Source organism: Electrophorus electricus, chromosome 4 (genome assembly GCF_013358815.1).
Source record: "Electrophorus electricus isolate fEleEle1 chromosome 4, fEleEle1.pri, whole genome shotgun sequence".
NCBI classification, from domain to species: Eukaryota; Metazoa; Chordata; class Actinopteri; order Gymnotiformes; family Gymnotidae; genus Electrophorus; species Electrophorus electricus.
This window is the reverse complement of record NC_049538.1, coordinates 29,184,590-29,199,065: the sequence shown is the minus strand read 5'-3', so window position 1 is coordinate 29,199,065 and position 14,476 is coordinate 29,184,590. Positions and strand designations below refer to the sequence as shown.

At 43.8% G+C, this 14,476-nt stretch overlaps 1 protein-coding gene across 3 annotated transcripts in view; it reads right to left on the bottom strand.

Annotated features, from left to right (window-relative positions):
* megf11 (multiple EGF-like-domains 11) overlaps positions 1–14,476 on the bottom strand; it is a 98,263-nt gene that overhangs the window by 49,615 nt on the left and 34,172 nt on the right. For all 3 annotated transcript variants that reach the window (XM_027027826.2, XM_035524987.1, XM_035524988.1), the window contains one exon: positions 8,948–9,040. In XM_027027826.2, coding sequence (XP_026883627.2) covers positions 8,948–9,040 — 93 coding nt within the window. The remainder of the gene's footprint in view (positions 1–8,947; positions 9,041–14,476) is intronic.

Sequence of the window (14,476 nt, the reverse complement as noted above, 5' to 3'; positions counted from 1 at the left end):
GGAAGTTCAAGGTGCAAAAATTATCCAGAACAAACCTCGGGAGCTCTAAATGCAGTTTTGTTCTCCATTCATCTCTGGAAACCTGCCAGAGCCTATGAATTATTCCTGTGGATTCTCAAAGTCACAGTGAAAGTCAAAGGTACACAAGAGTGACTCACTGAGAAATCCATTGTGTTTGTGTGACTGGCAGTCAAAAACAGCCTTGAGAATAAAGAAATAACCCTAAATAAATAAAAAACACTTGGTGGTTGGCAAGTTCCAGTACAGGTCTTAATGGTGAGATGAGAACAGCTGGCAATCACAAAGTTTTCGAAGGCTGAACAAATGATTTGCTTTTGTCACTTTTGACAGATAAAGCCACAGATTTGTGATGAGGAGACACATGGAATGTAAAAGAGAAAATCTAATTCGCCTGTTTTTGAGGCTGTGGTACAGTCTAGCAGAGACAGGTGCCTATATTGATCCACTGTGAGGAGACTTTAAAAAAAAAGCCCCCTGATGGGAATAATCGGCTGATCATATCTAAATCAGTCTAAAAATTAGTCTGAGTCTCACAAGCTGAAATCCAGTTTCTGAAAAGCACATAACTTGAAAAGGAGAACTGATAGGGGCTAAGAACAAGGACTAATCTCTGTAAAATGCTGAACATCTCTCAGGCTTCAGAACAGAGAATATATGCAGTTTCACAAGGCAGATTCACAATGGGAATGCATTTAGAAATACCAGAAAACAAGTTCGGTTGCTTCTTGTATTTCTCCAGGCTAATGTGTTCCACTCAGCTAATGCCAGATCTTCTTCACAGTAAACTGAAAATTAAGTCATCCATCCTATTGTAACATTCCAAGAGAGACCTTGAGTTTCCACAACATTTCTTTAAATGTGAAGGACATTAGAGGGGAGTTCTGGTACTATTCTCATGAATGCATCCTATCATCTGGCAGGGACTACATTTCCTGTAAAACTTCTTTGATCCTTATCATCTAGATGCCCTTTCTCAGAGTCACAGATCACAGAGTCTGCTCCTTTGTTCTTTCTATTAAGCCATACCGGTGTGATAACGTCTCTGTCCCATTGGCTTCAGCCTTTACCTCAGTGGCAAAAGGCAAGGATTTAATTTAATTCTTGGGCTTTAAACGTCTGCATTAGGATAATCAAAGCAAGAGAAGCTTGAGTTGTTTATCTCAACCTTGGAGGAATTGGTGGCACTACATTCTGATACATGGCTGCAGGTCTGTATTGTTTCATTTAAGCAGATTTTAGGTTGGCCAGCCATCAGAAAGAGAGAATCTGCAGGCGTCTGATTGTACACAAGGCAGTTTTAATTTTGTTCTAAACTGGACAAAAGGACCTTAATTTCTCTTACATTGTATGCTAGAAGCTATTCAGGGCTTAAACCTAAAATGTTGCATTGATGACACACCTTCTATATGAGGACATGTAAAGACCTAAGCAACACATCCTACCCTATTATATCGGCGCTGTATCCAGCCAGCACTGAGGGCCTGTCCCACACACACAGTGTTGCAGACAGGATGACTGGCTTAATGTGGTCTGGCATTAAAACGTGGAAGGACTGATCCTTGTCTTCAATCATGACAAAACAAATTGTTCTCTAAACAGCTGTTTTTAAGGAAAGTGAGTATAATGGCAAATAGTGGAGAATTAGAGAGGAATTCAAAACAAAAATCCCAGTCACCCTGAGGCCTGAAGCACAATTTGATTAAAAGTTTGTTTTTCTTTGCTCTCCTCACAAAGCGAGGGGGCGCGTCGATGCAGCACTGACAGTTAATTGGACTTGGCAGGGCTGGGAGTTAATTCGTCAGCATTGTGTGGAGCTTGCCTGTGAGGAGCAGGACAATCAATGTCCCCGAGGACGGCCCGTAATCACTGCAACAGTGGCGCAGAGCGCAGGTTAAACGTCAGGAGATTGCAGGTGCATGTGGACCTGAGGGAGACTGCTAATACTCACACACACACACGCACCTGTATATACACATTACACCAGTGGCGTACCCAGGGACTCTGCTGTAAAACATGTAGGCCAGGTCCCGCAATACAGGGTCAGGCACAGGCAGAACGTGGAGGGTGGACGTAGCCCTGTGGAGATGCTCCACAGTCTGGAGTAGTGTTGCCTGCAGGTTCCTTGTTTAACAACACACATCTGGATCCACTGCCATTTCACTGTGGAGCTTTGGAGTCTGTTTACAGCCAACCGGCATGGTCATCTAATACTTTACAAAACTGCTTGGCTGGCTGTGCTAAAATCCAGCCTTCTGTTTTTCTACTGCAGCCTATTCAATATCCACTTCTAAATGAATTATTTATTAAGGTTTAATTCAGGGAAGCACTTTTGAATATTTTCTGGCTAAATTCGTAGTAAAAAAAAATGCATTTAGTAGTTTAGAGGTATGTGATTAACCTTTGGGACCCAATGAAAGTAATTGGACTTTTGACAAAATGCTCCCTCCTCTGCAAAAATGGAAGCCTATCACAGTGGTGCAGAAGGTCCACATGGAGCTGTGGCTTCTAGAACAATATTTAGTAGGAAATAAAGAATATCAACCATTGGTGGATGAGAGCATTATCCCTGTGAGAGCCAGTGACCTGTGAGCTGGAAGAGATCTGTAATAAGTGAACCTGTACGCTGGCTCATAAAACCCAGAGTCCTTCTGCAATGCCCTTCAGTGCTCTCCCCTCATCATAGCAGCACCTCCGGTGCCACCAGCAATTGCAGCTCCACAGCTACAAAATTAACATGTCGGCTCTCGCTATGTTGAGCAAAGGGATCATCAAACGTAACGATCAATGAAATAAATTGAATCCTGTAGTGCTCAACTTCATAAACATGGAAATGGACCACAAAATCAAGGATGACTCATAGACTGTGAAATGACCACAACAGAGCATGGTTTTACATTAGTATGCAGCCAGTAGCTGAAGGCAGTACTGTAACAGCGTTTTAGCCATTTCAGATCTAACCTTCTCCTGAGGACAAAGTTCCAGGGCTTTTTAATGGCCTTGTTAAATCATGATATCTAAATGCTCCTGTCACTAAGGAGAATGTTCAAGAATCTTGCTTTAAATGTAATGGAACCAAATCTAGGCAATAACAATAACCAGTGGAAGGAAGCATGGATAACACCTGCAATCACCACCACCACAGACATACCTCAACAACAGTGTTGGAGCTTTTTTGAATTCTGCTATCACAATATGTGGCTGGCCGTATCAAACATTATTCTAAAACTCGTGATACTAAAGCAAACGTGTACTGGGTGGCAGGATTTCGTCAGCACTGATGGGACAGCCAATGAAGCCAAACCTTTCAACTGGGAGCATGCATATTTTCATTACTTCTCTACTAAAATGCTAAATTCCTGTTTTGAATGCTGGGGAACTGTGTCCAGCTGCAATATTTACTTTTTGTCTAAAATCCAGAGAACTATTATAACGAAGAGTGCACAGAAACACAGCACAACTCCATCAGTATGGCTGTCATGTTGGAAAGCAATTGCATTGGAGAGGTGAAAAGCTCTTCTTTAGCTCTTGTGAATGATGAAATGCAGGATTAGCCATAAATATTTGCTTGTGTTTTTGTTTATAGACCAATTTTCACCATTCTGCTCACACACATGTGTAAGATGATTTAAATGTGAACATTTGCTGGTCCTAGCCTTCCTGGGGTCATCTGAGCATTTGCTGTAGTGTGGCCTGAACACAGGTTTTGGCACATTTTGAAAGTTTGGTAATGAGTAGCCCAGGGAGAGGCGCTATGCAGCACTTAGCCCTGGCATCAGCCACAGCAAACAATAATACAGTGATTTATTCAACCAATTAATGTAAAACAAATCAGCTAGAAACTGCCCTCTATTTCCTTAATAACAGATGGACATGCACATACCCAAACTTTGTTCAAGGAAGCTCTATTGTTCTAGCAACTTCACTCCTCATCCTCCCGTGTGAAGGCGCAGAGGTCCCCTGGGGGATACTGACTGAGAACTGCCCTACATCCTTGCTTCTAACAGCAGAGACATGGCCCAGGCAGAAGCAGGGGCTCCAGGGGCTCCACTTGGGTGAGCAGGGTGTTGTTGTAACTGCTAACACCCACCCACCCACCCAAAGGATATTGAGTAAAAGGCCAGGAGGCCTTGGGGCCAGCCACATGCTCTGGGGTGTCTGGTTTGGGCCCCTTCTGAGAACATCAGACACGCCGTTTTGATTGGTTAAAGTGATGGAAAAGCTTGCGCTGACTCTGGTTTCCGATGGAAGAGCTAGGCTTGAGTTTCAGCCTCATACTGTTGAGCACTTAAAAAAAGACATGATGCATGCAAAAATGTATCAAGTTCAGACTGTATTATAATGAGGTATCCCATTGATTAAGGTGTGTTTTGCTTTGCAAGGGTGCAGCGTAAATGAGCTTTGTGATGGGAGACAGAGTTGTCACTGTGTTTGGAATGCACAATTACGATGAGCGATCAGGCACTAGCCTTTCGTCTGTCACTTTCTCTGAATGCAACGAGCTAAGTGAGGGGAGGGAGTGACACACACACAATCTCACACACACACACACACACACACATTCTCACAGCTGCACACAAATATCCCCAATCTCTCCCTGACACACATAGACTTGGGAAAGCGAGCTGAGGGTACATCCCACCATGCAGTGTCTGTACTGTATATGAGAGTTTTTGAGAGACCAGAGGAACTAGAGAGTGCAGAGAACGACAAGACAATGGGAAAGAAGAGAATGGTTCATTGAGCAGGCAGTGGAGACAAGGAGACAGTGAGTTCTTGTCTTTCTCCCTGTCTTAGCCTCTATACGTGTACTCCATCCCCCCATCTTTACTGAGTTTTGCTTCACCAACTACATTACTTAATTCATTTTATTGTTATTCGGTTTAGTGCAGGGCCAGTTTCCACAAAACATTGTAGCTTTAATTGATAAGTGAGCATTCAAAGCCAAATCCACTTGACTTATGGATCTTCCGGACCTCTGGAAAACCAGGTCAAATTCAATGTCTTTCTCTGTTGACTCTCTTTGGTTACTAATTATTTCAGTGTGGATCAGTCATATTGAATGTCTGCAGTGTAGTGCCCAGGTATGCTGTTAAGGGCCTGAGGAAGGCAGAGAGACGTCTTCTGTGTGAAGGGCTCTGCTGCTGAGCGAGACGGCGATAGGCCAGTGCGCTTCCCCACGGGCCCCTCATCTCCCGCACCTGAACACTCCTCCGCCCGCTGTCACACACAGCACCACCGCGAGAAGCTCTCTGCGTAACGCTTCTACCACACGGGCACTGCTGGCCTGATGAGCGTCTTTCATCACGGCCGCTCTAAAAAGGTCTGACGGCATCACAATACATGCCACGGCGTATTGATGTTAGGAGAGGAAGGATAAGAGGAGATCGGTTTCACATCTGAAATGACTCTGAAGAGAATCACACTCTCTAGGAAAGAAGGTGTTTAATGATTTCCATGAGAAGAGGATGTACAGCTTCAATGGTACAATATAGCTACAATGACGGCCATGTTGAGTGTTCCACTTGTAAATAATGACTTTGGCAAAATTGTATCATTTGCACATATTGTCACATGGTCACACATATATCATATTGTGTCCGACACCCAGCAGAAAAAAACACAGTCTCCACGCTCTTGATTTGAGCATCTACTGCTTCTCTCACTCATCAGAGCCTTCACATTATCTGCCCTTAACACTGTGTGGAGTAAACATTACAATCCAATATACTAGCAGGATACAAAAAATATTCGCAATAATGTAGAAGACGGCATGTATCATTTTATCGAACATCACAACAGAACCACATGTCAGACAATAACATGCGCCATAAGTCAAAGCTCCTCAGCCAGTCAGAAGACAATTACTCTGGGCTCTGGGAGTGTTGCAGCAGCAATGTTCGTCAAATAAAATGTAATGTGGTTTATGAAATCTGTGCTCTGAAATGATCAATATACAACTCTTTTAGCCATTCCCTTTGTCTCACCGACCAACTATTCATTCTCAAAAGCTTTGGACAAATGATCAAGTTGAAACAAACGCTGTTGCCAAAGCAAGGGAAACAAATCCGAGACGAATTCTGACGCAGAGTGTGTGAGTTAGGTAGAGCAAATAGTTTCAGAGTGAAATAAAAGCAAGTTGCGTGCCAGCATGGCTACATCCACAGTGACCTAGTGGCATCGTTTTGTACCTGGAGCTTTCCCAGTGGTGGTGTCCAGCCTATCAGGCCTGTGGCCACCAGGACATGGGAAATGCCAAGCCTTTGGCTGTGGCTGCTTTGGCACATCTATGCCCGCCTGAGAGAAACCAGCAAACCTTCCCAAAAGTAACTTTTCTCTCTGTTTCGCTCTTTCTCTCCCTCTCTTTCACTCCTTCCTCTCTCCATCTCCCTGTTTCTCTTTTGTTCACTGTTTCTCTCTCTTCCTATCTGTTACTCTGTGTTTCTATCTTCTCTCTCCCTCTCTGATTCTCTGCCTCCCTATCTCTCTCTCTCTCTCTCTCTCTCTCTCTCTCTCTCTTTCTCTCTTCCTCTCCCTCCCTCCTCCCTGCACCCCCCCCCCCCTCCATCATGCTGCCTAAGAGTGCAGTTTTCACTCTTCTCTCTGCTGACCCAAATAGCCGAGCTCCCGGGGAGTGCTGCTCCAGTAACACTGGCCAGCCGCTTTGATACAGCTCCAAATCAGCAGCCCAGGGCCTTCCACTTTGGCTCTGAGCTTGGTGCCACGTAAAGCAGCTTGCAAACCCATCACCACCCCACCAGCTCCCACCCCACTCTGCACATAACACATGGCACCCAGGAATCACTACCTTATTTCACAATAACACCTCAACTCCTCCACAATGGTTATGAAGCACCACGTTGGCACTGCCATTTGTCTCCCTTAGTCGGCATGGCCCCTAAAGTGATGACAGAATGCACTTACCCCTGTATTGCTAATGCTCCTTATCACCCATCCATGAGTAAGGGAGAGAGACAGAGAAAGAGAAATTAGGGGAGAGAGAGAGAGAAACAGAGACAGATAAAGAACAAAGGATAGGAGGAGAAAGAGGAGACAGGAATATACAGTGACCAAAAAACAAAACAAAAAAAACCCCACGATGCACCATTTATGTGCAAGGGAAAAAGGGAGCAGCTTTAATTTAAAAATTGGCACTCTTCCTTTTTTCTGTAGATGAAAGCTCGTAAATGAAAAGAACTGGCCCAGTGCCTGGTATGGAAATATGAAAGTTATGAATAATGCCTTGGTCTCAATCACAATGTCCGATTTTAATAAGACGGATTAGCCCAGCACCTGCACACAGAAACATGTGGACACATACAGAGAGGGAGAGAGAATCCTGTAGTCTCGGGGGAGACTCCTCTTCCGCCTCTCTAGAAGGCTGCGCGGGGAGCATGTACAGTGGAAGCCACTGCCACTGAGCCAGGGGCTGATTTACACACTACTGGTAATCATGAAAAGGCTCTTTTGTTAATGAAAATGCCCAATAGATCCTTATGTCACTAAGGAACCTCCATTTCTAGCAGCCATCACTCACTGGTAAATATGTGTAGCGAAGGTTGCAAATGAACTCCGAGCAGTTCTGCAACAGGACTTAACAAACTAGGTCAAAGCACAGGCCATGGCTCTAAAGATCAGCATCCCTGATATTATGAGCAGTAGAGAATGTGATTTACATCAGAAACAGAGGGAAATAGCGTTTGGGAATGTGTTGATAACTCGAGAGTGGATTTATCTTACCTGCTTAGCGCAGATACAGCAAACTCGGGTCAGCAAGTCTGGCGACCCCGTCCCAACCCTGAAAACATGTATTTGTAGTCCCTGTCCACCCACGTTGCTGTCTGCACATAAATATTTAAATGGTCTATACTTTCTACCATCTTTCTCTGACTCGTCTATCTGCCACTGCCACTCTGGAGTATTCAGCATTTAGTTGCTTGAAGACTGAATAATCCAGCTGTCCCCAGGAGGAGCCTGATTCACTGGCACAGTGTGTGGGGCAGGAGGCAGGGGGCAGGGGGCAGGAGGCAGGTGACAGGGGGCAGGGGGCAGGAGGCAGGGGGCAGGGGGCAGGAGGCAGGTGACAGGGTGGTTTCTGTTCCATTCAGCTATGTTTCATTGCTTTTACCCTCTAGATACACATGGTGCACATCAACCAAGAACATTCAATACATGCTGTCATAGGGCCATTTGTTTACATCTTGCGGTAGGATGTGAAAGCCAGCTGAATTTGTCATCAATGTTTGCTCTATTCTCAAGACATCATCTGTACAAACCTAAACTGTTTTATTTGATGAGCAGTTCAAAATGTAAACTTGAACTGCTGAGCCAGGATCTAACGCACTAAGAACTACGCCTAGTCCAAAGCACTGGACTGGGTAGCATGCTTTATCTTTTCATCACTCTAGCATCCTCATCCTAAGGAAATGCGGAGCTCAAACGCCCCGCCATTCTTAGGTTTATATGCTGAGACATGCCCTGGCACTCATAATAATCACAAATAATCACTGCAGCAACAGAGAAATCCCATGTGAGTGCCTCACCACATGTCACTGCATGTGTAGCGCGTGTCCACGCATGCGTGAGTATGGGCGGCTCCCTTCCGTAGCTTTTACAGCAATCACTTGTTGACCTTTAAGGGTTTAACCCAAACATTGCCCTTCATGCGTTGGATTTTAAGCACTGCTTCCATTTCAGAGGGATCCCAGGTGTTCTGCTCTGTGCGTCGCAGCTCTGAGACTGCGGCTCAGAAGCTGGAATACCATCATAGTGTAAATGTGCTGGTGGAGAGCTTTTCTCCTGTAATAGACTGAGAGCTCTGGTGGGCAGGCCCCAGCTCTCTGGGGAAGTGAGACAGCATTACACTGTGAGCACAAGGGCTTTAATGAAGTGAACCGTGCTCTCCGAGTTAATGAGAGAGTGAACTCACCACTAGAGCAGTCCAGACCCCCCCAGCCTGGCTCACACTGACACGTATCGGGAGACACACATCGGCCGTGCGCGCACTCCTCAGTACACAGGGCTATGAGAGAGAGAGAGAGAGAGAGAGAGGGACAGAGAGACAAAGAGGCATAATTGTGAGACACACAGTATTTACAGGTAGAGGAGACTAGAGACATAGCAGTATATTTCCTGTAAATGCTGTAAGGAGTGAGGTTTGCTAGGTTAGAGAACTCTTCAGGCACACTGTAATGACTCGGCCTCATGCCTCTTAAAAGCAACCGTCAAGAAGCTTCCGAGTAAGTTAAAATGCCACGTGGTGGAACAATAGGCTGGCTGTAATCTCTGCTGCATCCCCTCAAAAAAAGACTAGCAACCCCTCTTCCTACGCACACTTTTATTACACACCCATTCCGACCCTGAGCTAACAAATTCTCCATGAGCTCGAGACCTGGGCTGATGTCTCTGGGATGCCGTGTGAGAGAGGAACCAATGACGTGAGCTGCCATCACTCCCAATCCGATCAGGTTGCCGTCTGTCCCAGCATCAGTCGAACGTGACGGCATGCAACAAGGCCCTTCTGCTGCTTCCTCGGTGGCCATTTTTCCCAATCACCCCCACTGAGTGACAGGACTGTCGACCGCTTACTCACATGCATTAGTAATCCTGGTCTGGACCCCTCGCCTTCACTGGGAGGGTCATGGTGATAGTTTTGGCCCTTTGTTGTTGTTTTTTCCCTCATAGAACAAAAAGAAAGGGTAGAGCAATAGCTATTTAGCATGAATAATCTTAAACCACTGAAGGTCACCTGGACAGCAGGACTCAAAGAGACGTGCTCTTATCTGAGTCAGGAAACAGTCAGGCCCCAAAGCTTCTGGTGCAATCAGCTGTGATTGGAATCAGCACTGCCTCTCTCCCAAAGCATGGCTGGGGTCGTGCTCTGCTCTTAAGGCTTCACTCATGATGACAGCACAAGGAAAAAAAATGGGGCACATGCTATGAGTTGTCCTTTATCTCCGACTTTGAGATATACGGTTTGTCCCAGCAACTAAACAATATTAATGAGCTTTTGCCACCTATTTTGCTGAAGGAGAGTTGATAAAGGAATCTTGATAGCCAGTGAATGGTAACAGGGGCCAGGCTATTATGGGTACATTCTGGTTGATCTAGATCAAAGAGAGTGGCTTTTGTGCAAGCTGTCCCACCCTAACTACTGTGACACACAATCCATAAATCACACGTCTCTAGATAACCTCATAAATTCAGTTCTTCAACAAACTGTTATGAATCACCGGTAATGCAATGGAGTCCATATATACACCAGGGTGATGAATGCGGCCGATAGATTGATATATAGTGTGACCGGGCTCGTCTTTGCCTGTTTCCCCAGGTCCAGGTTTTATTCACAGCTCTTAGCTGTATATGAGTCACTCAGTAAGGACCAATATTTCAAGTTCCATCACGTACACAAGAGCCCAGAGCATGGCGCAAATCTTAAATGTCAGCGCCTCGGAAGACCAGGGTGCCTGTGTGCCACACATACTTATGATAATCTTTACTTTTCCAAGAGAATATTTTTATCATGTCCGCAAGCGTGTTTGTGCTGGAGGATCTAATAGAGTGGACTAATGATCTAATAGAGTGGACTTTTGTTGGTGATTTCCCTGCAAATAAAGCTTTCTGGAACATCATCATCCACAGTCTTTCATGCTTGGCTGCATACATGATGGTGAATGCAGTTTAACCTCTACTAGAGCACTCAGATTCATAGGAGTGATGTACCACATTGCAAATAGCTTTAAAGGCTGTGGTCCTAACATCGAGGCATTTATACAAGCTCAAATGGAAAGGACCTATACAAGTTAGGCTTTTAGATATAATCAGTAGCATTAATGGAAGAAGCAGACGTTGAGATAAACTAGGAATATGCAGTATTTTGTCAGCTATAAAAAGTTTACTTTTTGGCAAATAACCTTTAACTTAGGTCCAGAAGTAGGCGCAGCAATAGTGATATATCCCAGCTAATAATCTTGTGTTCCAAGTTATGTTCTGGCAATCTAGAGTTCATCTAATGTTCCTTTTATGGCAGTGGAAGATTATGTTTAAATAATTTCTTTTAATAATTGTTTCTAATTTTCTTAATGTTCATAGATTTTTTTCTTAGTTAATGGAACATACAACAAAACATTCTGAGAATGTTGCAAGTCAAATATTCAAGGAACATTTATGATTAGCAGTTTTCTTAACATTCACCAAATATTTCTTTCAGAATAATTCTCAGAAAACTGAATGTCAATTATTTTGGAAATGTTCAGAGTTCTTTTTTATAAGAACATTTTACAAAGATACTAAGAACAGGTTTTTCTTAGTTATGAAAACATTCAACAGAATGTTTTCCGAAAGTTGAAGTTCAAATGTTATGGAAACACTCAGTGACAGGTTAGTAAAAAATGTTATAAAAATTTAAAATAACATTGCGAGCAGTGTTTAACCATAACATAACTTTGTGAGAACCTTCAGTTCTGGGAACTTTTCCTATTACCTGGGATTTAACCACATCCATAGAAAGAATTTAGAAGGATAGATCTATGGAAGTATGTGTGGCTGGCTGCAGTAGGAGGAGCAGGCACCTGGTCTCGGAGTGGGCGTGGCAAGAATGGATAAGGCTGATCTCTCAGTCAGGCTTTGACTGGCCCACACCACCAGCCGCACTGAGGGGAAGGAGGAGGAACAGATCCTCAAACACCCAGAGGACATCAGCTCTGATCGCAGAAATGCTCCGCCGGCAGAAATGCTAAAACCCGTCTGTGCCAAATAATGCAGGGAGGGTTCCCACGGCAGCGCACAACCCTGGAGCCTGAGCACACGCTTCTTTCAAAACATCCCGTGGCTTTTTGTGCTGACAAAGATGTCAATATCGACTCCTGGAAATCAGCAAGCCCATACAGAGTACTCAAAGATCAGTAAAGGAGAAATCCAGTGCTGCCACGTGATGTGATTTTGCTGCCATCAGCAATTTCTGATCAGCTGGTAGTAGGGACATTTTGTCATATCTTTTGAGCAAATTAGGTGAAAGTTGGGTGAAAGCATAGCAAACCCCTGAGATCTAAACTGTACATTTGTATAATTCATGATAAAAATAGGTCTTGTGTTTTAATTAAAACTTAATTGGTCTTTTCCTTCAACAAGAGAATCAATGAGCTGGTAGAAAATTGAGCCTTTCATTGAGATAAAAAGCTAATCAGACTCATTACTCAAGTGTTATCAGACCATGTAATAATTGAGTTAATTGGTGATTGCCAGTGCCATTAATAGACAGGAGATGCTATTGTGGATGAACTAGTAAAACAGAAAAACTCAGGTATTTCAGTTCTAATCATCAGGCTTTCAATAGTGCTCAACATGGATAAGATAAGGACCGAGCATGGAAAGAAAAATGTACATTACCCATCCTACTTCAAAAACAGCACATCCAGGTTGCTAGGTGTGGAGACAGCTGTGGAGAACCTCATAAACACTTAATGAACCTGCACAGCGCTCTCTTAAAGCAGCAATCCCACAACTCACCCACAAACGTCTCCCAGCACACACCTCAATCAGGGCCAAACTGATCTAATCTTAAAATCATGGCTTTGAAGCTGTTAAAAGTAGAAACAACACTGAGAAAAGAAACAGAAATCAAAGGCATCCCAATCCCTTTATGAGAAAATATCCCATCATCCCAGCCATCATTAAAACTCCAAATGTGGAATCTACTTCGGTTTGGTGGGAGAGCCTTTATTAAGCCATCTTAGGTGAACTCTCCAGCGTACAGAGGAAGCAGTGCTTCATTAACACTTCCTCACTAACCATCAAGACAGCACCTCTATTCCAACAAGACATAAGAAACTAAAAGTGCTGAGGTTTAATGCCGACGTCCCATTAAGCTTCAAAGAGTTATTGAAATTTCAACCAGCTCACTGTTTGGAGTACAACTATTTGGGAACTGACCGACAGTGCCACACATTATGTACCAGTAAAATATGTTTAATGTGAAAAGAGATCAGAATCAAAACCTGGTCACATAATGGAGATTCCATAATTTATTCTGTATGAACAAATCAACATGTCTATGTAAAAGATACTATACATCCCCTCTCTGGCATCCCGAGGTGATGAATTCCTAAATCACAGGCTGTGTAATATAACATTGACTGCAGGATGTATTTGCTAGAAATAAAGAGAAAAGAATACATGCATCAACTTAAGGGACTGGTTTCAAAACACACGGCCAGTTAATGAGAATTCGGTTGAATGTCATACAGGCACTGACAGCAGAGCTTAGTGCCATAGCCTTTAAATTCCCAATCAAGAACTATATGGCAGACTAGTTTCCATCACTGAAACAACAGAGGCTTGTAGAAGACACACGAGTTACATTTTCTCTGTTAGTAAACTCAGCACTACTGCAGGACAGGGCAGGTCAGCAGGACTGTTTCAGCAGTTCTTAATTAGGGCTTTACAACAGCCTGACAAAACGTGTTTTGGTCTTGGCCATTTCGTGAGTTACAGCATGACCTCATGGTTTAGCCGGCACACATGGGAGAGATTCCCTGTTACTAGAGGAGAAAAACTGCTTGAAGAAAGCACTTATGAGAAGATAAAACCTGAGAACTGGGCTGTTAATTTTAAAGAGAAAAGCAAAGATCAACACATACGTAATGAAACAGCCTTTAATATGGGCTCTTGTCCCTGTGCGCGGAACACTGGTGTCGCTACAAAGCCCTTAATCCTGCAGGGAAGAGCAGCGGGATTAGCCACATCGCCGAGCTACGCAGAACCATCAGAAAGACAGATTACACACAACACGTCTGATCACCTGCCCCCCCCCCCCCCCCCCCCCCCACACACACACACACACACAGCATGGCACACAACATTAGAAGACTTCATTGTTTTTTTTCAATGTAATCTTACATTTTAATATTAACATGTATTTTATACTATGAGCAACATAAAGTAATCCAATTCAAGATTAAAAAAAACTCTTTGCCTGTGATGAAGAAGTCTACAGATTGATTATAACCAACTGGAGGAGGGCACACTGGGAAAGGCCAGTGAGGAGAGTGAATATTCATGTTTCCCATGTTCCCTCTCAGACAGTGACGCTCACTTACAGGAGTGACTGCTACTATGAAGTTGTGGCAGTTATTATGCGCTAATGAAAGGGTTATTGATTATCGCCATTCCCCTGTTACATAAAGACCTCTGAACAATGTCAAAACAGTTTCCCAGCCCAGCTTCAGCTAATTCCATGGCTGTTAGTTGGGTCAAGCCTTCAGGCTTGTGAGAGAACAGGCCTCTGGTTTAGTCGATAAGAAAAAAAAAAACGGAATCATTTTTTTTCATCAACAGAAAAGGCTGCCAGGTTCACATTAAATCCTCCTCATTCTTAGTCTTGCAGTTATTCTGAAATAACATTAAAGAAACAAGTTTTGAAACTATCTGATGATGGAGGTTTCCATTGTTTCTGGTGCAC